Below are 21,874 nucleotides of genomic sequence, written 5' to 3'. Positions count from 1 at the left end.
TGAGAGAGAGAATGAGAGAGAGAGAGAGAGAGCACATGAGAGGGGGGAGGGTCAGAGGGAGAAGCAGACTCCCTGCTGAGCAGGGAGCCTGATGTGGGACTCGATCCTGGGACTCCAGGACCATGACCTGAGCCGAAGGCAGTCGCCTAACCAACTGAGCCACCCAGGCGCCCCTATTGAAGCACATTTAAATAGAAATATGGATTTATAAATTTATACATAAATATATATAAATTTATATATTATTATATATAGTGTATAAATGTTATAAATATAAATATATAGGTACAGATATTATACATGGAGCTATGAGTTCCATATACAATAACATGAGAATAATTTCAGAGAGTGATAAATGCTATAGATAAAATAGGGTTATAGGATGGAGAGATAACTGGGGCGAACTTTTGCTTGAATTCTGTATTAATTTCCAGGATTGCCATAGAAATTATCACAACCTGAGCTGTGTAAAACAGGAGAAATCTATCCTTTCACAGTTCTGGAGGCTAGAAGTCCAAAATCAAGATGTTGGCAGGGCCATGCTGTGTCTGCAGGCTCTAGGGGAGAAATCCTTTCTTGCCTCATCTAGCTCTGCCAGTTGCTGGCAATCCCCGGCAGTCTTTGGCTTCTTAGCTGCATCACTCCAATCTCTGCCCTACTCTTCACATGGTCCCATTTTCCCTTTTCTCTTTTCTTTTTTTTTTTTTTTAATGTTTTATTTATTTATTCGTGAGAGTCAGAGAGAGAGAGAGAGAAAGAGAGGCAGAGGCAGAGGGAGAAGCAGGCTCCCCGCCTAGCAGGGAGCCCAATGCGGGACTCAATCCCAGGACCCTGGATCACGACCTGAGCTGAAGGCAGACGCTTAACCATCTGAGCCACCCAGGCGCCCCATTTTCCCTTTTCTTATAAGGATCCCATCAATGGATTAGAGCCCACTCTAATCCAGTATGACTTCATCTTAACTTCATTATATTTGCAGACTCTATTTTCGAAGATCACATTTACAGGCTCTGGAGTTAGGACTTCAACATATCTTTATGGAGGATATAATTCAACCCACAACAAATGCTAAGAGAAGACCCTTGTAGGAAGAGGGCATTAGAATTGGAATCTGACTGATGAAAAAAGGAAGGCATATGGCAGTCAGGGAGGGAAATGATTCTATACAAAAGGCAGTGTAAACATCCTAAAGCTGGAGCTTTCTTAACACATCAAGAGGCAGAAAGGTCAGTGTGGATAATGGGAAGAGACAGAGAGACGGAGAGAGACAGAGAGAAACTAAGGGCATATATGTGCACAGGACCAAATTATAGTGAGCTTTGTAAACTCACAGAAGTTCAGATTTTATTCTTTTCAGTATGAAGCTGCTGGAAGATTTTATCCAGGGGGGAATTATGATGAGTTCTATGCTTTAAAAGAAACATTCTAGATGCTGTGCATGAGAATAGTAAGGAAACTTCGGTGATGTCTTAGGAGAAACATGATGGTGACATAGAGAGTAGCGGTGACAGCAGAGTTGGTGACATATCCTGGGAAGCTGACCCACCAGAATTCACTGAATTGAGTGTAAGGTGGAGAGAGAGAGAGGAAACAAGGTGGAGGGAAAGAGCACAGGGTTGCATGTTGTTGCCATTAACCGAGATGATGGACTAGGAGAGAAATATGTTTGTGGACTGGGGATGGAGTAGGGATCGAGTAGAGAAACTAGTCCTGGGACACAGAGTAAGCACTTGAACAATGTATAAAATATATGTTATCCAAAAAACAAAAACAAAAAATAAAAAACAAAAAACAAACAAAAACGGGGGCGCCTGGGTGGCTCAGTCGATTAAGTGTCTGAGTCTTGGTTTCCACTCAGGTCGTGCTCAGCGGGAATCTGCCTAAGTTTCTCTCTCTCCCTCTACCAGTCACCCCACTCCCTCCCTCTCTCAAATAAATAAATAAACCTTTAACTAAATTAATTAATTAAGTAAATAAATCTATCCATCTCTCTAAACCTTGCTAGACTCTCCAACTAAGCATGTCTCTCCTTCCTTCTTGACTCCATTCATATGTCTTCTCCATCATAGAGCACTTCCCTCTGTGCTCCTGGGTCTGACCCAGCTGCAAAATTATTAACATACGTTGAGTCCTCTTTCAAATGTCCCCTGAGAATGCAGTAGTACTGTGGACAAGCAGGTACCTGGAGTCACACAGAACTGGGACAGCCATTCCATCTCAGCTCCTCCATGTCCTGGGAAAGACTTAACTTCCCTAAGCTTGAGCTTTCTCATGAATTCATCAAGTTGCTATGAGAATTATCTTAGAAGGTATATGTAATACGATACAATGGGTAAAGCACACCATGCGTGCAGATATAGCAGAAAAGGGGAGGAAGACACAGAAGCTGGAGGATGTAGCAGTTTGGTGCAAAGGCTCTCTGTGGTTTTGGATTCAGATAGTTCCAAGCAGGATGTGAGGGCGATCTGGCTGTGAAATCTGTCACTAGGGTTGATGAAGCTGATCTGGCTGGCTAGGTGGGTGTCTCCTTCCCCTCTCTCTGCTCCATGTGTGTCTCTCCTAAAGCTGTGCGCTTAGTAAGTTCAAGAGGATGATCTTCCCTAATAGAGGGAAGGGCTTTGGTCAAGGGAAAAGGAATAGAATAGCTTTGTTCCCCTGTTAGAACCTCTGAACAAGCTCTCAGATAGTTCCAAGCAAAAAAAGGGATACTGTGCACTCAGTGATTAACTGAACCTCTGTTTCCAGAAATATCTGACTGCTTATCTCTCAGCACTCTGGTGATGATTTGTAAAGTGTATGAGAGGTGTCTGGAACAAGGGGGAACTCATGAAATAGGACTTCCTTTGCCTCTTTCCTTTACCCAGACTTGAAGCCCTGTTTGCCAGAATGCTGGGTATTTATGGCCATCATCTATCTAGTATCAAATTCCAGATAGTAATTTTTTAGACTTTAACTTCTCTCTGGAATTTTTTCCTTTATTTTATTTTATTTTATTTTATTTTATTTTATTTTATTTTATTTTTTAAAGATCTTATTTATTTATTTGACAGAGAGTGACACAGCGAGAGAGGGAACACAAGCAGGGGGAGTGGGAGAGGGAGAAGCAGGCCTCCCACCGAGCAGGGAGCCCGATGCGGGAGTCGATCCCAGGATCCTGGGATCATGACCTGAGCCGAAGGCAGACGCTTAACAACTGAGCCACCCAGGCGCCCAGCCAGAATTTTTTCTTAAAAAGAAACTAATTCACCCTCTCCCACCACTATCATCAAAATAAAAATAAGTGATAAGTCAACATAGAAGTGATGTCAACATAGAAGCCAGGGGTATAGGAACAAAATCAGGAGAATTTCCTATTTGCCCACTTAAACTGAGGAGTGTGTGATCTGGGCCAGAGGCAAGAGACAGACAGTCAGAAGTCTCATTGTCTCTGTAGTTCAGCAAGTCTCTGAAAAACTGAGTCTCCAGTCCACTGCAGCCACACAGGCTTCAGAGAAATGGGAGGAAACCTGCAGAGAGAGGGGGAATTGAGCCCTACAGCCCAGGACTCTGCCTTACCCCACATCCGTTTTTTAAAAAGACTCCGTAGCCCTTGTCATCTCTAAAATACAATGACTGGGTGGCTCAGTCGGTTGAACGTGTGAATCTTGATTTTGGCTCAGGTCATGATGAGATCGAGCCCTGCATCAGGCTCCATGCTCAGTGCAGAGTCTGCTTGAGATTCTCTCTCTCTGGTGCCTGGGTGGCTCAGTCTGTTGAGCGTCTGCCTTCGGCTCAGGTCATGATCCCAGGGTCCTGGGATCGAGCCCCGCATGGGACTCCCTACTCAGTGGGGAGCCTGCTTTTCTTGCTCCCTCTGCTGTTTCCCCCACTTGTACTCTCTGGCTTTCTCTCTCTCTCTTTGTGAAATAAATAAATCTTTTTTTTTTTTTTAAAGAGAGATTCTCTCTCTCTCTGCCCCCCAACTCTTCCTCTCTCTCTCTAAATAAATAAATAATTAAAATCTTTTAAAAAATAAATAAATAGAGCGCCTGGGTGGCTCAGATGGTTGGGCATCTGCCTTCGGCTCGGGTCATGATCCCGGGGTCCTGGGATTGAGCCCCGCATCGGGCTCCCTTCTCAGTGGGAAGCCTGCTTCTCCCCCTCCCCTTGCTTGTGGTCCTGCTCTCGCTATCTCTCACTCCCTCAAATAAATAAATAAAATCTTTAAAAAAAATAAAAATAAATAAATAAGATGCAATGATTAGGGCATTTGGTTTTAGTGTAAGGGGTCCAGTAACAAGAGCCTTCTCAAAATATCTGTTAAACAGATGGTGCAATCTGATGTCATCTTTCAGTTGTACTGGCTTCCAGGCAAGCGGAAAACTGTAAAGTAAGCTTAGGATTTAGGCAACATTCCATATTCCCTCCTTTTTTTTTTTTTTTTTTTAAGTGTCGTCTTATATTAGTGACTTCCTGCCAGGAGTAGGAAGAGGAAAGAAGGTAAGGACACCAGAACAGCCAGATTCTGCTTATGCACAGCCTTAACCTTTTCTGCAACCCCAGGGATCTGGGACTCAGAGAGAAGCACAAAGGGCCAGTGAGGGCTTAACCTCACAGCGGCTCATGGTGCAGCTTCTGGCGGTGCTTGCCTGTTTCCTTCTGGATCAGGAGCTGGGGCGGGGGGTGAATAAGCCTGCATGCCAAGAGCTGTGGTGTACTTTGGGACATGGAGCCTGACTGGACCAGGGGACAGTCTGGGAACTTGGCGTTCTCAAGTGTCTTTAAGGTTAGACAAAGCGAATGCTGGAACGAGCTGGGACTTGGAGATAGAGACCCACCATCGTTCAGTCCAAGTGAGCAGGACTCCTCTTGGTGCTGTGCATATTTCTTTTGAAAGTCAAAAACACGTGGGCATCACGCTATACACTTAGTAGGCCTGCAACATACATTTTGTGCTTTATTGATAGCTACTACTGGCCAGGCTGATAGTCCTATTAAACAACTGGGTAGAAACTGTGACCAGGATGGAGAGCCAGCTGTGTGCTTTCATTGACTACAGGAAGTTGAAGGTCTACCTTGTGTGCGGAGAATATGGCTTAACTCCTAACATCCTCTCTAAAAGGTACCACAGGAAGTTATTCTTCTTTGCCTTTTAAAGTGTAAAGTACTGATTCTCAATCATGTTGGAGAGTAGTTTGAATGCGGAGGGAAGGCTTTCAAGTTACCTGGAAAAAAGCAGAAGGAGGAGTCTAAGACACTCAAAACAAACCCAAATTTGCAGAGGATCAGCCATTGGTTTGTTTTAACCCTTGCTGCGCCACCCAAACACAATTCAGGACCCTTGGAAAATCACCTCACCTTCCTGAGTCTAATCTGTTAAATAGGTGTGGTGGTGCCATTCTGGTAAAAAATCCATGTGGCAGGACAAATGGCATGGCTCTGCCAACATTTCAATGTAATTCATTTTTATTCCTAGAAGAATTACCTGATACACAGTAGAACTTAGAACACAATTAACTAGAAATAACATTTAACAAGATGTGAGAGCCTGTGTAGAATACTACACTTTGAAAAGAAAAAGACAAAACAGAGTAAGTGGATGTCAGAGTTTGTAAAAACTGTATACAGGCAAATTAACACACTCTAAAGGGTATGTCAGTATTGCTCAGTGACTGTAGACCAGACAAATTTGTCAGTGTTCAAAACAAAAACAGCCAAAGTCCAGGGTCCAGGATCCATTTTCTCCATATCTGAAACATAAAATCCACAATAAATTCTTATTGAGTGCCATTCTCTGAATGATCCTGAGCACATGAAGACCCTAAATGCTGCTTTCCTCTCCTTTTTCGGCTGTTGAAAAACTTAGACAGTAGCTTGAGTCTACTTAACTCCCTTGAGTAGACAAGCTGGCTTATCGATAGGAGGCAAGCTTAGATTTTATAGAAGTTGTGCAATGTTCCCAGTACTTTAGGGATTATCATATTCATGTGTCAATAAATAGTAAATTAGCTGCGGGTCAGTGTTTTACACTCTGCATTTGAAACCAGGTGCCTGTTGGGTGTGCTGGGAGTCTGTTCAGATCTACTTTGTCAACTTTCACCCAAGGCTAGTCACAGTCTCACCCCCCACATCCCTGCCCTCCATCCCGCTCCCTTCTAACTACTTGCTCCTCCAGATCCCATGTCATTGGCTCTGTAGAAATGTTAGAGGAAACACTTTGGGGCGTTTGGAGGAGTGGCAAACAGGACCCATCTACGTATATAGTATTTGCTTCTTTAGGGCATAGAGAAGTGGGAGGCTTTCAAAATAAAACATTTTTTATACTGAATACATGAACAAAGGAATGAATGAATGAATGAATGAATGCCTGTACAGTTTAAATTACTGAGATATTTTTATGTGCTTCTACAATCTAGTTCTAGAGACACTTAAGAAAAATCCCCCAAATGATTATAATGATGGCAGTAGTATTGGATGATCTATCATTCCAGGGCGACCATGTTGAACGTCTTTCTTATATTTTGACAATTGTCAAAAACAACAGCTGCAGCAACACAGCAACAACTAGTTTATGTAAACGTTTATTGACGAAAAGGATGACTATCCCTTCTGCTCAGCACTGGAAGAGTCACTTAATTGTCCAGTTCAGTGGGCTTCAAACTGCAAGCTGTGACTCATTAGTGAGCTGTGAAATCAGTTCAATGGGTTGTGACCAGGCCATTTTTAAAAGACAAGAGGATGGGATACGGTAGAATGAACAACATAGTGCATAGAGCGAGTAAGTTTAATTGTCTTTGAAATTTGTCTTTCAGTTATATATGTACATTATTTATATATGTGATATATATACATGTTCTCATGTATAATAACTGAAACAAAAATGTCACATAGGTTTATATGTGTGTGTAACGTCGTGACTATAAAAATAAAATAAATAAGAACAAGTGCTGATCTATTTCTACTGCTTACATGTCTCTACACCACACCTACTAAGTGGTGGCCTCTACTGAACTTGAGTGTTCTCTTTGTCTACTCTCTTTGAATAAATGTCTTTATTGTCCTGAATCAAAATCGGTCTTCCTGGAGCTTACTCTTTGTACTGGCTTTTATTGCTATCCTTAGGCATTTTTCAGACAAGTCAAATTTTTCTTCCACATAATAACCCTTGGGTATTTAAACTGAGATGTGTTGTCTCTGCTAAGGATTTGTTTCACATTAGGAAGAATTCCAAGGCCCCAATTGTCCCTCAGTGACTTTGAGACCCTTCACTGCCCAGATTTCTCTCTATGCCCCTTACAAATTTGGGCTGCATCGAGTTCTTGGAAAGTCATATAGAATGAAGCTGGTCTGCAGGGAGAGGAGCCAGATGTGATGGTATCCTGCTCAGGAAAAGAAAACAGAAGGGGAGGTTTAGGATCAGCCATGTGCATACTTCGCAACATGACTTACAAAATCTGGGAAGCCCATGTAAGCAGCAACCCTTTCTGCTAATAGTTCCAGTCTGAGAGAAAATGAAACTTGGCCAACGTCACCACTCTCAGTCAGAAGCACGCACTGAGGGGGTGGGAGCTAGGAGTGGGAGGGGGTGATTCACGGAGACTTATTTTGGCTTTAGTCATAGATTATAGAAACACACATGCTACTATAAATATATAAAAATATCCCATGCTCACTTCCTGAGAAAAACATGTTAATTTATGTTCACAAGTGTTTTCTTTTTGAAGAAGCTACAAATACTAGGAACTCAATATCTGAATCTGAACAGCTAATTGAAATGTTTAAAAAGAAAAGCTTATCTTGTTCTTTTTTTAGGAAACACTACAAATATAGACTGATGGTTAAGTAAAGACAGCTGTTTCATTTCACATGGAAAAGAAGAGCACTTCTTAAAAATGGTCTTGGCTGGAATTTTTTTCAATAAAGTTGTGGATTTCCCCCCATATTTTGACTGAAACATTTTGAAAATGCATTTCCTCAGGGTTGTTTTTTTTTTATCTTGAAATTTGTATTGCTCCAGAATTTATAATTAGCTCCTCTCAATGATCAAAAATAAATGTCAGAATTAAAGTTTCTAAATAAAACTGCCTTTCCTTCTCATCTGCAATAATTGAAGATTGAAGGTACATGTAATAAAAGATACTGAAAGAAAAATGTTTGCTGGTTAATTTTAAAAAGGGATTAACCACAACCATCAAAGAAATGGAAATCTAGAATAGGCCTTATATAAAAATATGGGCTATAATAAAGACCTTTAAAACAATTACTGAAGAGAATGACCGCCGTTTTAAGTACAGAAAAATGTAGAATATTTCAACATCAGATCACAAGAAACAACACAGCCACTGACCAGCTGTTTCACCTTTGTATCTGCTTAGCCCTCTGTAGGCTTCAGTATTTTTCTTATGTAATATAATGCGAAAACTATTTATTGAAAGGCTAAAGCCTACCTTGTGCTGGGCATTGCTGGGTTCTAGATCTGTGCATTAGTGGCATAAAAAAAAAAAAAGCTGCAGTCAATGTTGATTTCTTGACAATTATTGCTGAGAATGGATAAAGAATGAAAATTACACTTCAGAGTCCTCCTCAGAGCTCTAGATTCATGTATTCAGACTATCTTCTTGGTGGTTTCCCATGCATGCAGATTGTGTGCATAACTGAACTTTGGATCTTTCGCCTGAATCCAAGTCCACTTTTGCCTTTGCCATCTCGGCCTTCCCACCGCGGAGCCCAGGACTACTTGGAGCAACTCTTGACACTTACCCTATCCTCTATCCAATTCACTGCCGAGTTCTTTAAAATTCATTTCCCAAATGCACTGAGAATAATCTACTTATTATCTGAAACCATAATTGTTCTCTTTAGTTGTCTTTGATGGCCCAACAGCCAAAGTTATTACAAATAAATAAATTAAGAAGCCCCTTCCACACTTAAAATCTTTGCAAGACTGCCCATTGCACTTAGTATAAGATTTTCAATCTTTAGCATGGCCTTCAACACTCTCCTGTATATCATTTGGCCCTTTGCCTACCAATTTAGTTTGTCTCTCTTCTTCTTGTTGGTTTCTGTTTCCTGCCTGCATTGTTTTTGTGTCTGTTTTCCTGCCCTTCAAACTCATTCTCACCTCAGTGTCTTTACACAGGATTTCTTTCTGCATCCAAAGCTCCTGGCCCTGCTCCTCTCTGTGTTAATTTCAATATTTACTTTGAGTCTCAGCTTAAATGTGTCTTCTTAAGAAAGGCTTTTCATAACTGGAACAGTCAAAATGAAGCCTCACCTTGTTTCCTCCTTTATTTCACCTGATTTTCATTTTCTAAAACTTCTGAAAATTTTCTTCATGTTTGTATGTTTATTTATTTATCTGAAGTCTCTTTTCTTCTCTAGACCTCGTGTTCCACAAACACAAGAACCATGTCCAATTGCCCCAATGTATTCCTCAAGCATATAGCACATAGTAAGCATTCAACATTTTGTGTGTGAATAAATCCATAAATCACTGAATAAATACATGCAAAGAAAAATGAGAGAGAGTTTAGTACAACTTTCAAACTATAGGAGTAAGTAAATAATGAACATAATCAGAAAGTTATACAACAGGATTTCAGGTAAGAAAATGAGGGTTCTAGGGCCAGCTCTGTCATTTAATGAGCTCCGAGATTGGGGAAAACTTAATTTAACTTCTGTGTTACTCAGTTATCTCAACTGTAAAACAGGAACAATGATACCAGGGATGTTACAAAAGCCATGTTGTTGCAGGATTGCAGGGTTCTTGTCTCACAGAGTTGAAGAATGAATCTTGCTGACAAAAGGGTAACATGACATGGAAGTTTATTAAGTGAAGGTGAGAAGAGAAAGGAAAGAAAAAAAGCTCTCTAGAGTGAGAGGGGTCCTGAGTGGGTTGCCACTGAGGGCTTTTATGGTTTCTATGGAAAACTGACCAAGGAACTTGGTAAATATCTTGTCTATAACATTTAAGACAAACAAGGTGGACTTATAAATATTATGAAAATATCAAAACACAAACAAGGTGGATTTTTTGTTTTCTTCTCTCTGGTTGATATCTTGTCTATAGCATTTCTGCACACCTGGGAGCCTGGTTAAGTAGCCCCCTACCTGTCTCTCCCTACCTACCCTCGCCTGTCCCTTACTCAATATGAGATAATATATGCGAAATCACTTTGTAAATTGCAATACAGTGTGAAGTTTTTGTTTTTAAAACAAAAATGTCCAGGGATAATTTGAGTGTAAGGTACAAAGTTCCAGTTTCTGGCTTCTCTACACTTCATATTTAGGAGATTGCCATGGAGGTGAGTTGGCACATAAAGACAGCATCGAAGCACAATGCTGGTGCTCGCTTCCTTTCACCTACTCATGTAATAATTCGGTGTATATTCATTGGATACATTCTATGTTCCAGTCACTTTACCTGTATATCTTTAGTGCTTTAATAAATTTAATAGTAAGTCACAATTTTTTATCTAAAAAGGTGAACCTAGGGTCCTGGTCATGCAAACAGAAGTAAGTAACACAGCAAAAGTTTAAGAAAACCTTCCAGGAAGAGATTTTAGAGATTTAAAAAAAAAAAAAATTGGAAATGAATGCAGTTTTCACCACTTACCTTGAGCAGGTTGTTCAGCCCAGTTCCTTCTTTGTGGTCAAAATAGAAGTCAATAATATCTGCCCTCAGTATTGTTATGAAGAGTCATGTAGATATTAATGGAGAATAACGAGGTATACAAGTCACTTAGTGTTTGTTTCCTTCTTTCCCCTTGTTTTCGCAAGTCTCTTCATCAGACACAAAACTAACCAAGCACATGTGTTACTGTCAAACAGAAACTCAGTCTCCTTGCATGATGAAAGCACATGGCAGAACTGGTACCCAGAAGAAACTACAGGAGCTCAGACACTGCTTCTTTCAAATAGCTTTCATTATCTTCTGTCTTTGTTACAGAAAACAAGCATTCTGTAAGAAGTCTATATGATATGGTCCTGTCCACTGCAATTTGGGAATCCTTGTCAGTAATTTTTTTAGATCCTGTTGTCCACATCATTCACTGAAAATATTTATACAAAGAAGGGAACGAGCAAGGTGACAGCAGTAAAAGGTTTTCCAGCCACATATGGATTTACCTTTGGCAAAGAGCATCAGCAAATAACAACCTTAAGGCTTGTGTCACATTTCTGGAAAACAGAAACTGACATTGTTTCCCTGTGGATGGTCTTGTCCTCTAAGCAATTTTGAAACACCTTAATCTCTCAAATGCATCTGAATGCTTTTAGGCAACACTCAAGAAGAACTGCTCAATGTCACGTAGAACCATTCAGGGTTTTTGATGCCAGAGCTTGTGGTTGATTTGAGAGTAATACAGTTGAGAGTTTAAAATCATGGGCTTTCCTCTGGAAAGAGGAAAAATGTGTGTCAAATAGCCCTGGGTTCAAGTTGTCTCATCATAGCTGAAGGATTTGCAAAATAAATTAGTTTCCTATTGCCACTGTAACAAATTGCCAAGATTTAGGAGCTTTAAACAACACAAATTTTTTATCTTAAAGTTCAAGAGGTCAGAAGTCTAAAATGGGCATGCAATGATATATCCCTTCTGAAGGATGCAGAGAACAATCTGTTTCTTCGCCTGTTCCAGCTTCTAGAGGCTGTCTACCTTCCTTGGCTCATGGCCCCTTCCTCCAACTTCTTCTAAACTAGCAGCACAGCATCTTTCTCTTTCTTATAAAGACTCTTATGATTACATGAGCCAATGTGGATAATCTCTACATCTCAAGATCTTTGAGATTTACATCTCAAGATCTCAACCAAAATAGTCTCTACATCTAAAGATCTTTAACTTATTTACACCTGCAAAATTCTTTTCACCATGGAAGTCCTTTTTGCAATATAAGGTTTCTTTTTGCCTATATTCTTAGGTCCAGGGATTAGAACATGAACATTTTAGGGGGCCGTTATTCACCTACAACTGGTAGTAAGTTGTCAATGCTTCAGTTCTCTTATTTCTAACATGAGGATTGCAATAGTTCCTATTATGAAGCATTGTTATGGAATTAAACAGGATTACACACATGTTATTTAATATTACTATGAAAAAAACAATTAAGTGATCCAGGAGCTAATTTAGACACAGCAATGAGGAAGATTAATCTGATCGCTGCTCTTGGTGGAGCTAGACTTTAAATGAATACTTGGAAAAATAAATGCTTACAAACTGTAGTAAGTGCTACTAAGGAATAGTGAAGGTTATGTTGGCAAAGAGAACTGATCTGAGTCTAAAAGAACCAGAGAACAGAGAAGACCACTCTGAGCAAGTAGCTTTTAGTTGAGATTTTATGAACGAATAGGAATTACCTAGCTGAAGTAAAATGTAGAAAAGAACATTCTGGAAAGAAGAAAAATGTGTGCAAAGCCCCATGGCAGGAATGAGTATGGTGCATTCAAGGAACTGGAAGGCATAAAAGCATAGGGGAGAGTGACAAATCATGATGCTGCAGAAGTCGTCAGGAACCAGAGCAGGTCGTGCTCAAAAAGGCTATGTTGATTTGGGGCTTCAGTAACAGCAAGAGTGGTCTGACCAGATTGCTTATTAGAAACTGTTGCTCTGGGTGCTTTGTAGAGAATGAAGGGCAAGAGGGGAAGCAGGAATGCTAGGAAAGAGGTCTGGCTTTAGTCCAGGTGAGAGAAGACAGGGTGTCATAGACTGGGCTTCCAAGGAAGCATACCCCAAGAGGGAGATCAGCAGGCAGGTGACTTATTATGCAGTGTTCTTGAGATCAATGCCTTCAGATGGGGAAAAAAAAAAAACAGGTTTGGCCAAGGGGAGGTCACAGCTGACCCTAAAGGATTCTCCAAAGTGTGCATGACCCCTCAGAGTTGGGGCAAGGACACTGGGCCTTTACACCCTCATGCTGATCAGTCACTAGATGCAGTTGCACCAAGAGGAGAGTGACCTTCTTCAGTGGTGGCAGTCCCCGAAGGTGGCTGACAGCTGAGTCTCTGGGGAAATCCTAAAGGGAGTTAAAGGTTGTGCATTGGGGCATCCACCACATGGAAGCTTGTCTAAACAGTAACCGTTCAAATGGAGAGAAAGTGGATTGATTTGAGAAATATTTTGTAGATAAAATTTATATATATATATACACACATACATACATATATGTATATATGTGTATATATACATATATATGTATATATACATATATATGTATAAAATATATATATGTATAGAGAGAGAGAGAGGGTGAGGGAGACAGAGAAAGATCTAGGTAGGAGAAAAAAGAGAGGGAGAAATCAAAGATTATAGCTGGGTTTCTGACTTTTATAATTGAACATTTGTACCATATTTACATATATCATATGTATCTGTACCATATTTACATATGTAAATATGCAAATGTATTTGCATATATTTGTATTGATCGGTTAGTTAAGTAAATGAGGAATTAAAATTTGGGATTAATCAGTGAGTAGGGGATAGAAAGCATGAGCCTATAAGAATCACCTCAAGAAAGAGCATAGGATGAGAAGGTTGGTGAAGCCTTGAGTAATGATAATGACAACATGAAGGTGGATTGTGTAATGTTGGGGCTCTGTGTTTGGCACTTAATAAAAATTCAGTAAAAATCCTTGCTGACTTAATAATAACAGTTTTTAACAGTGAGGAAAATGAGTATATTTTTAATAGCCACAAATGTGTGCCAGTAAGCCCATAGTCATCGGCAGCAGATCACAGGGTCCTTCCATGGAGAAGCTGGGGCCAGCAGTCGCGGCCACAGCTGGGGAGTTGAACATCAGCTCACCTAGAAATGCCTTTCAAAGAAACATCCTTCAGGAAGAGATCATGCTGGGCTCCTGTCGGTCTTCCATTCCTCACATCGGAGACTTCAGTGATCCTTTTGACTTGGCCTTTAGAATACACCCACAATCTGATCAGCTCTCACCACCTGCATTGATGATCTGCCTAGTGGGGACCTTCATCGTCTGTTACCTGGATTATTTTGACAGCCATATAACTAGTCTTTTTTCTCCTCATGCAACTGCTTGTCTCCTTAAAATGTATTCCCTACTAAGAAATAGTTTGAATTGTAAGTACAATCCTGTCATTTTTCTGCTCCAAATTCTCCAAGGCCACCCATGTCCTACAGAGTAAAAGCTCAATGCATGAAAAAGCCTCAGGGTTGTATTCAGTCTGTCCCCATCCTATTCCCACTGCCGTCTCCTACTGACCTCACCTCCTTCCCCTCTTCTCTGGCCACTCTGCTCCAGCCACACTGCTCACCTGGCTGTTCTCCTTGTACTTCGCACACATTCTTATCTTCCAGCCTCTGAACTTGCTGTCCCCTTTGCCTACAGCACCTTTCCTCCAGATACCTCCGCAGCTAACTCCTTCACCTCCTCCAAGTCTTCGTACAGTGTCACATTTACGGAAGCCGCCCCTGAATATCCCAGGCAAATTTCAACCCTCCCCTTCCTCTCCTGTACAACTTGGCTTTATTTTTATCCATAATAGGTATTACTTTCTGACATCATCCAGATTATAAATGTGCATTTTTTTATTATCTATTTCCCAGTAGAATGTAAACTCCATTAAGGTAATGTAGGGATTTTTTTTTGTCTGGTTTGGTTTGTTTGGTTTAGTTTCATTTACTCTTGTATTTCCAGTGCCTAAAAATGTTCTAGCTAATAGTAGACCTTTAATAAATATTGATTGAATTAATGAGTGAGTGAGTGAATGAATGAATGAATACATAAGAAGAGTCCTTAACTCAATTTTCTAGCGAGGTATCTTCCCCGCACTCTCTCCCCTTTTGCACGTTCTAGACCTGATTTGACTGATTAGAGGAAATTTTGAAGACCAGCCCTGCTTCTCTAAGAGAAGTCTCCGGGGCCCTCTGAAGTACACATCTATCATTTGGTTGAATGTAAGTGCTCCACACCAACAGGGCACTGCTGGCTGAATGCTGTGGAAGGTGAGAAGAACAAAGTTAAATTCTTCCAAAGAAGGTACTGCTCTGACTATGTCTGGGTGGTGCCAAAATAAATATTAAAAATCAAAAGAAAATGTCAACTCACTCTTTTGAGTACTATGTCCATAAAGCGCCTGATTGACTTTCCCTCCCCCCGCCTTTTTTTTAATTGGTATTGTTGGTATATACACAAGCCTAAGGAGATGTTGTCTATTGCTATTATTGTTTTTATTAAATTACAATTTGGGTGGCACCTGGCTGGTTCAGTCGGTGGAACGTGCGACTCTTGATCTCGGGGTTGTGAGTTCAAGCCCCACATTGGGTGTAGAGATGACTTAAAAATAAAATCTTTAAAAAATTAAAATTAAAAAAAGTCTTTGAATAAATAAATAATAAATTACAATTTTATTCAGTGATTACAGATTGGCTCTTGGACACCGTCTCTGGGAGTTCACAACTTCAGGCTGTGTCCTGTCAGAGTTTTGTTGGTAAAGTCCAGATTGACGTCCTTGATTCTTTGGCTTTCTTTCGGCAGCTGTGCAGTGGCCCTGGATGGGGATGTCCAAAGGACCCGGGTGTGGGCTGCCAAATGTTTGGAATACACTTTAATGACTTCTCCGGGAATTAAAACTTCCCTGTAGTTAGCAGAAGCCTTTGTTTCAGGGGTTGTTTGGAAAGATTTTGAGAGTCTAAGCCACTTTGTTTGTGACTTACCTTTGCCCTTTCCTGGTTTCAGCTATTTTTAAAAGACGGGCCCAAGCCTGTGTAATCCTATTGCCACAGATGTGGTAAAAAGAAATCCCCACATCCCGGCTCCATCACTGAGCGCAGCTCTTAACATTTTGCACAAGAACAGGATATTGGCAACTCAACTGTTAAACCTGTCTGTGATTATTCTTCCTTGAGATCACTCTGATGTCACCAGTGTAATTTGAGCCTGGAGCTTTTGTTCACACTTTAAATAGCAGTCCCGGAATGATTCTGCTACAGACTCTCTGGAGAGCCCAGGAGCAGAATTCCCGAAGATCCCCACATCGATGAAATCAAAGCCAACCCACCAAGCCATCATCATGTCCACCTCTCTGCGCGTTAGCCCGTCCATCCACGGCTATCACTTCGACACAGCTTCGCGTAAGAAAGCCGTGGCCAACATCTTTGAAAACATAGACCAAGAATCTCTACAGAGACTTTTCAAAAACTCTGGGGACAAGAAAGCAGAGGAGCGAGCTAAGATCATTTCTGCCATCGATCAAGATTTGGAGGAGAAAACACGAGCCCTGATGGCCCTGAAGAAGAGGACGAAAGACAAGCTCTTCCAATTTCTGAAACTGCGGAAATATTCCATCAAAGTTCACTGAGGACAAGAGGATGGATAAGGACATTATCCAAGAATAGACATTTAAAGACCAAGGGAGTTTGTGAGACCAACACATGCAGCAGTTTGCGGCTGCCTCATAAGCTTCTCTTCCATCAGAACGGAGGAGGCTGGAAAGGAACAGAACAAACTGGTTACAAAGACTCCAACCAATTTCACGCCTGTGCTGTTACAGAGGAGAACAAAATGCTTTCAGCAAGGATTTGCAAACTCTCCCTGAGGGGAAAGGACTGCTGCAGTGTCAGAGAAGAGTCTGAATGGATGTAATGAGGTCGGAGACCGAAGATAACAGAGAGCTGGGGAAGAATTGCGGCCAGAGTCTTTCTCAGGCCCTAGGACTTAAATTCAACCTGAACTTTGTTTCCTTAGCTGAACTGGGTAGGGAGAGGGAGGAGGGAGAGGGGGAAACAGGGAGAGAGAATACTATACTCCGATGTTTACTGAATTTTTTATTTGAATGTTTCAAAATGTTGTCAAGCTTCAATGTGGTCTCTTGGTATAGATTCTTACAGATCAGTAATTGATTATTTATTTGCATTTTTTACAGTGCCTGAAAAAGTGCACCACGAGGGTGTTAGTTAAAAATTATGCAATACCTTCAGCAGCTCAGTAAAACCCTTCTAGTTTATAAAAGGTTTTTATACATTTCAAACTGGTTGCACAAAAGCTAAAATAATGGGATCCTTCATAAATCCAAAGTACTGTGAAAAAAATTTATGATTTTTTAATCTTCTAACTAATGCTAAAATATAATCGGATTAGATTTCTTACAGTTATTACAGTAAGCATTAGGAAGTGAGTATGATAATACTAAATAGTTTATGAAGATGCTATGGTTTTTATAATTTATTATACATGACAAATGATATGCAACCTTAATAAATTATTATAAACTTAGCTGCTCTTGGTCTGTGATGATTGGTCTCAAAGGAAAAAGTAAGGTGGTAAATATTTATTATTATAAACTTTTATAAACTATTATAAACATTTCTAAGGATTTTACTCTAAGAGTAAAATGTGCCTTTAGAGTAGCTTTACATTAATTGCCAAACTTCTTCAAAGCAAATTCTTACATCAAATATCTAGCAAGTTTCTCTGTCTCAACTTTATAAGATACAGGCATAGAAATTCATTGACTGATTTATCGACAGTGGTGTTTATGTGTCCACAGAGGGTGAGCTTTAAAAAGCTTTTTTTTCCTCCATATTTTTGAAATTTTTCCTCTGTGGCTACAGGAGCTATGTACAATTGTACATGTGTTTCTCCCAAAACAGTATATCTTGGGGTTAGAGTCCAAATTATGATCAAGATTCTGTGGGTTAGCAATATTTATTCCATATAAACCAATATGGGAATAACATTACAGTTACTTTGCTTATTTTCTCATAAAATTATAATAAAATCTTTCTAAGAAGGCATATATCAATGCCTGCCGCCCTTCCCTAGCAGACAGAAATAAAATTTCCCAGAAGTTAGGCATTTTGGAACATGTACAGAGGTTTTTGAAACTTGCTGATCATAGTAAAACAAAACAAGGGAATCATCCAATATCTTCTGGGAGAGTTACAAGTCAGGATTTTAAATAATACATTTTTAAAAAGGAAATGAAGTCTCCAAACCTACATTTCAAATGTTTATTGATAAGTTTACTGAAGATAGTATAAAATCACTCCATTAAGAAGGAAGTTTTTTACATGAGAACATCCACGAAAGCCACAAATTAATATGCAGAAGTGTGTGCCTGTGTGTGTACATTTTTCTGGGAGAAGTGTTTAGAATTTCTATCAGATTTGCAAAGACATCCATGACACCAATATAAATTAAGAACTAAAGAGGAAGTTTTTTTTTTTTTTAAAGATTTTATTTATTTATTTGAGAGAATGAGAGAGAGAGAGCACGAGAGGGGGGAGGGTCAGAGGGAGAAGCAGACTCCCTGCCGAGCAGGGAGCCCGATGCGGGACTCCATCCAGGGACTCCAGGATCATGACCTGAGCCGAAGGCAGTCGCTTAACCAACTGAGCTACCCAGGCGCCCCTAAAGAGGAAGTTTCGACAGGTGGAAGGCTCGTTATGGTATCTGGGGATTACCAAAGCAGAGGTTGTGAAGGGGTCTTCAGCTCCATGACCTTATTTCCCCAAGCTTGCCAACTAATCTTGCCTAATGATCTCACCTAAAGTCTCCTTTGCCCATGTTAAGAATAAGCTTCCTACCTCTGATCCTGGCCTATTAGTGACACATTTTTTCTATCTAGAATCCCCCAAAGACATTGACAAACTGCTTGGAAAGGAAACTTGGGAACTTATTCTTCCAGGATAGCTATCATATTCCTATGAAAATGTTTAACTTATTTTCTTTTTAAAGACTTTAAACGTATCTTGAATGCTGAACATAGTCAAAAGGTTGAATTTATTACACTGATGCATAACTATATGCTCTCCCCTGTTGTTTTCAATAGAGTACAATATTTGTCTTTGACACTTTGCAAATTAGCATGTATTGACTTAGTTTTCTTGCAGTATATTATCATGATTTTCTGATTGCAAGACTATAACGTGGGAAACGAATTAGAAAGCAATTGGGATATGGTCCACAACAGTGGGGAGAAGAATTCCAGTAGATTTTGCAGAAACATGCTGTCTTTCCCCTTCAGGGACAACAAAAGTTGGAATCAATGTGATTTACACAAAAGGGTGATTTTTAGTTCCATAATGCTTTCATCATTTAATGTGGGGTGAAAATAAACATCATTAGAACAAGTACGACTAGTTCAGTTCAGAAATCCTTCTATGGCACAGGGATGGCCAAATATATCTCAAGGCGTCTCATTGTAATAGAAGATATAAAAGCAAAAACACAAAGGTGAAATGGGTCGTTAATAACATTTGTATTATTAGGATCATAATAATAACAGCTGCATTTCATTGAGACAGTTTTCTAAGTGTTTTTTATGCATTAAATCACTTAGTACTGTGACATGAGAGCATGTGTAAATAGTGTAATGACACAGAAGCCCAGAGGGATGAAGTAACATGCTCAAGAACACACAGCTAATGAGGCTAGGAATCTAATCTGGGGATTCTGGCTCCAAAGCCTCATTCCTTGCCACTAGGTTAGACTGCTTCTCTAGGACAAATTTAGCTTCTCTTTTTTCCTATAAGATGACAATTACTTATATGCTAGTAAGTCAGAAAGACAGGAAGGCGCGGCCTCTGAGAAATCACTTTTATCTGCTCTGTGCCTCTTTGTCTGTTTATTTGGCACTTGCTCTATATGGAAAAGCTTCATAGTTTAGTCATTTTAATTGTGTCAGAGGGTTCTTAGATGTAGCTTTTTAAGTCTGCAGTTAAAATAACACATGGGTTAACACTTGGAACAAAAGATCACACCTAACGTCTCTTCCCGTTGCCAGTCAACATTTTGGGTCTCTATTTGCTCGTCGGGGGAAGTCAGAAACTATGGATTCATGAGTTTATTCACTCAGATTACTGCTCCTCTGTTCATCACTGTGGCCCACGGCAAAGGCTGTTTGCTTTTGGACACTCAAACAGATGGGGTTTACTGAGAAAGGGGGTGCCTGCTCCTCCCCCCCCCCATTGTTAGAGTGTAGTCAGAGGATGCAGTTGATGTTCCCTCAGAAAGCTTCAACTAAAAAATGAATAATGAAGCCACGGTCTAGGTATTACGTGATCTTTTGGAGTACCTCAACTACCCTTCTAAATTCCACATAGCGGTTTCCGAAGATGGCATATTGCTTGGGTAACTCCCTTTCTTACACACAGAGAGTTGTAAAGTAAAATCAGAGTTTGTATCTTATATACTCATTCAACAAAAATGTAGTAAGCACCCACGTGTGGGCCCTCATGGTCAGAATGGATCCTTGTTCTCCTTATCAGAGGAGCTGGAAAATGTTTTAAAATAAATATAATAGAGTGGGATGTATGATAGGAGTTTAAACAGGATGCTATGAGGCAAATGTGTGTGGGGGGCGGGGTGGCGTCTGTCTGTGTGTATCTGTATGAGTTTTTGTGTGTTTGGGGAGTAGCAGAAGGAGAGGAAATCTAACCCAACCTGGGGAGATCCTGGAAGAGTCCATGGAGAATTTTCAAAGTAGGATTTAGTCAGGAGAGTGGACAGAGAAAATTTTATTTCATCATCTGGGTATAATGTTTGCAAAGGCAAGAAGGCAGGAAAGAGTGTGAATTGTCTGAGAATCTCTAAGCAGTTCCATATGGCTAGGGGCCTAAGCATTTGGGGGCAATAATTAGGAAGGCAACTAGGTTTTAAATGACAAGCTTGAGTATAAATTTTATTCTGAAGGTAATAGAGAATCAGTTAGGACTTTAAATAGGGGAGTGACACTTACCACCTAACTACAATGTATCACACCCTAGGAATAGATATGATTAATATTTTGAAAAATAATGCATTCCTTTCTATCTGGCTGCACCCATCAGCTCAAAGGTAAGCAAAGATGGGTGCTTACAAGTACATCCAGGAGCTGTGGAGGAAAAAGCAATCTGATGTCATGTCATATATCGGACTCGTGTGTCATGTGGTAGCCGCAAATACCCAGTTCCTAAGGGTGTGACCTATGGCAAGCCTGCCCATCATGGTGTTTACCAGCTAGAATTTTCCTCAAGCCTTCAGTCTGTTGCAGAGGAGCGAGCTGGAAGCCACTGTAGGGCTCTGAGAGTCCTGAATTCTTACTGCGTTGATCAAGATTCCAGGTACAAATTCATTGAGGTTAACCTCATTGATCCATTCCATAAAGCTATCAGAAGAAATTCTGACACCCAGTGGATCACCACACCAGTCCACCAGCACAGGGAGACTCGAGGGTTAACACCTGCAGGTGGCAAGAGCCACGGCCCTGGAAAGGGTCACAAGGTCCACCACACTATTGGTGCTTCTCACTGTGGGGCATGGAGAAGACAGAACACTCCCTGGTTCCATCATTACCGCTAATATAAGTAATGTTTGCAAAATCCTTACCTAATAAACAATTTAGGATAAAAGAAAAAAAGAAAAAGAATGCACTCACTGTCTAGCAGCTGAACACACGGTTAGACTCTACAGTGATTCTTCCAGAACTCTGTTGCCTCACCGTTGGTCTACTGAGGTGAAAAGCCACATAGGACGTTTGCAGATCAGTAATTAATGCTTAGCTGTGTGGAAACCAAGGATGAAATGGAAGGGGTAATGAGGAAAAGGGTTGTGAGGCCAGATTGGGGGAGACCCCAACTAGTATATTCCTTATTACATTTTTTAGAAATTAGAACCATGTTTGACCTTATAATGAGTCTTATTATTTAACAAATATTATAAAGAAATGGCTATTAAGCTCTCTCTTCACTTAAATAACTTTTCTACAAAGTTTCCAGATATTTTAAGTGATTGTTACAAACACACAAATGTGTTCTATTTTAATGTATGAACCCAAGATTAGCGAAACTGTCTTACAGAATTTTGGAAATAAACATCCTATTCCAATATGGGTTAGCAGTGATTCAAAGAAAGTCAGGAATACTTTTGTTGAGTAGTCAGAAGAGTTTT

At 40.2% G+C, this 21,874-nt stretch overlaps 2 protein-coding genes across 2 annotated transcripts; both read left to right on the top strand.

The window, feature by feature from the left end:
- Positions 1-15,754: 15,754 nt before the first annotated feature.
- TCIM (transcriptional and immune response regulator) lies at positions 15,755-17,218 on the top strand. The gene has a single exon (XM_036096267.2). The coding sequence runs from the start codon at positions 15,984-15,986 to the stop codon at positions 16,302-16,304; it is 321 nt and encodes a 106-aa protein (XP_035952160.1). The 5' UTR covers positions 15,755-15,983; the 3' UTR covers positions 16,305-17,218.
- Positions 17,219-20,776: 3,558 nt separating this feature from the next.
- On the top strand, positions 20,777-21,286 carry LOC118538366 (large ribosomal subunit protein eL15-like). Its single transcript, XM_078068254.1, is given in 2 exon segments — positions 20,777-20,847; positions 20,850-21,286. Coding segments are annotated over 2 exon segments (492 nt in total). The 5' UTR covers positions 20,777-20,792.
- Positions 21,287-21,874: the final 588 nt, after the last annotated feature.

This window comes from Halichoerus grypus, chromosome 3 (genome assembly GCF_964656455.1).
Source record: "Halichoerus grypus chromosome 3, mHalGry1.hap1.1, whole genome shotgun sequence".
Taxonomy (NCBI): Eukaryota; Metazoa; Chordata; class Mammalia; order Carnivora; family Phocidae; genus Halichoerus; species Halichoerus grypus.
This window is presented reverse-complemented; position numbering and strand designations above follow the sequence as displayed.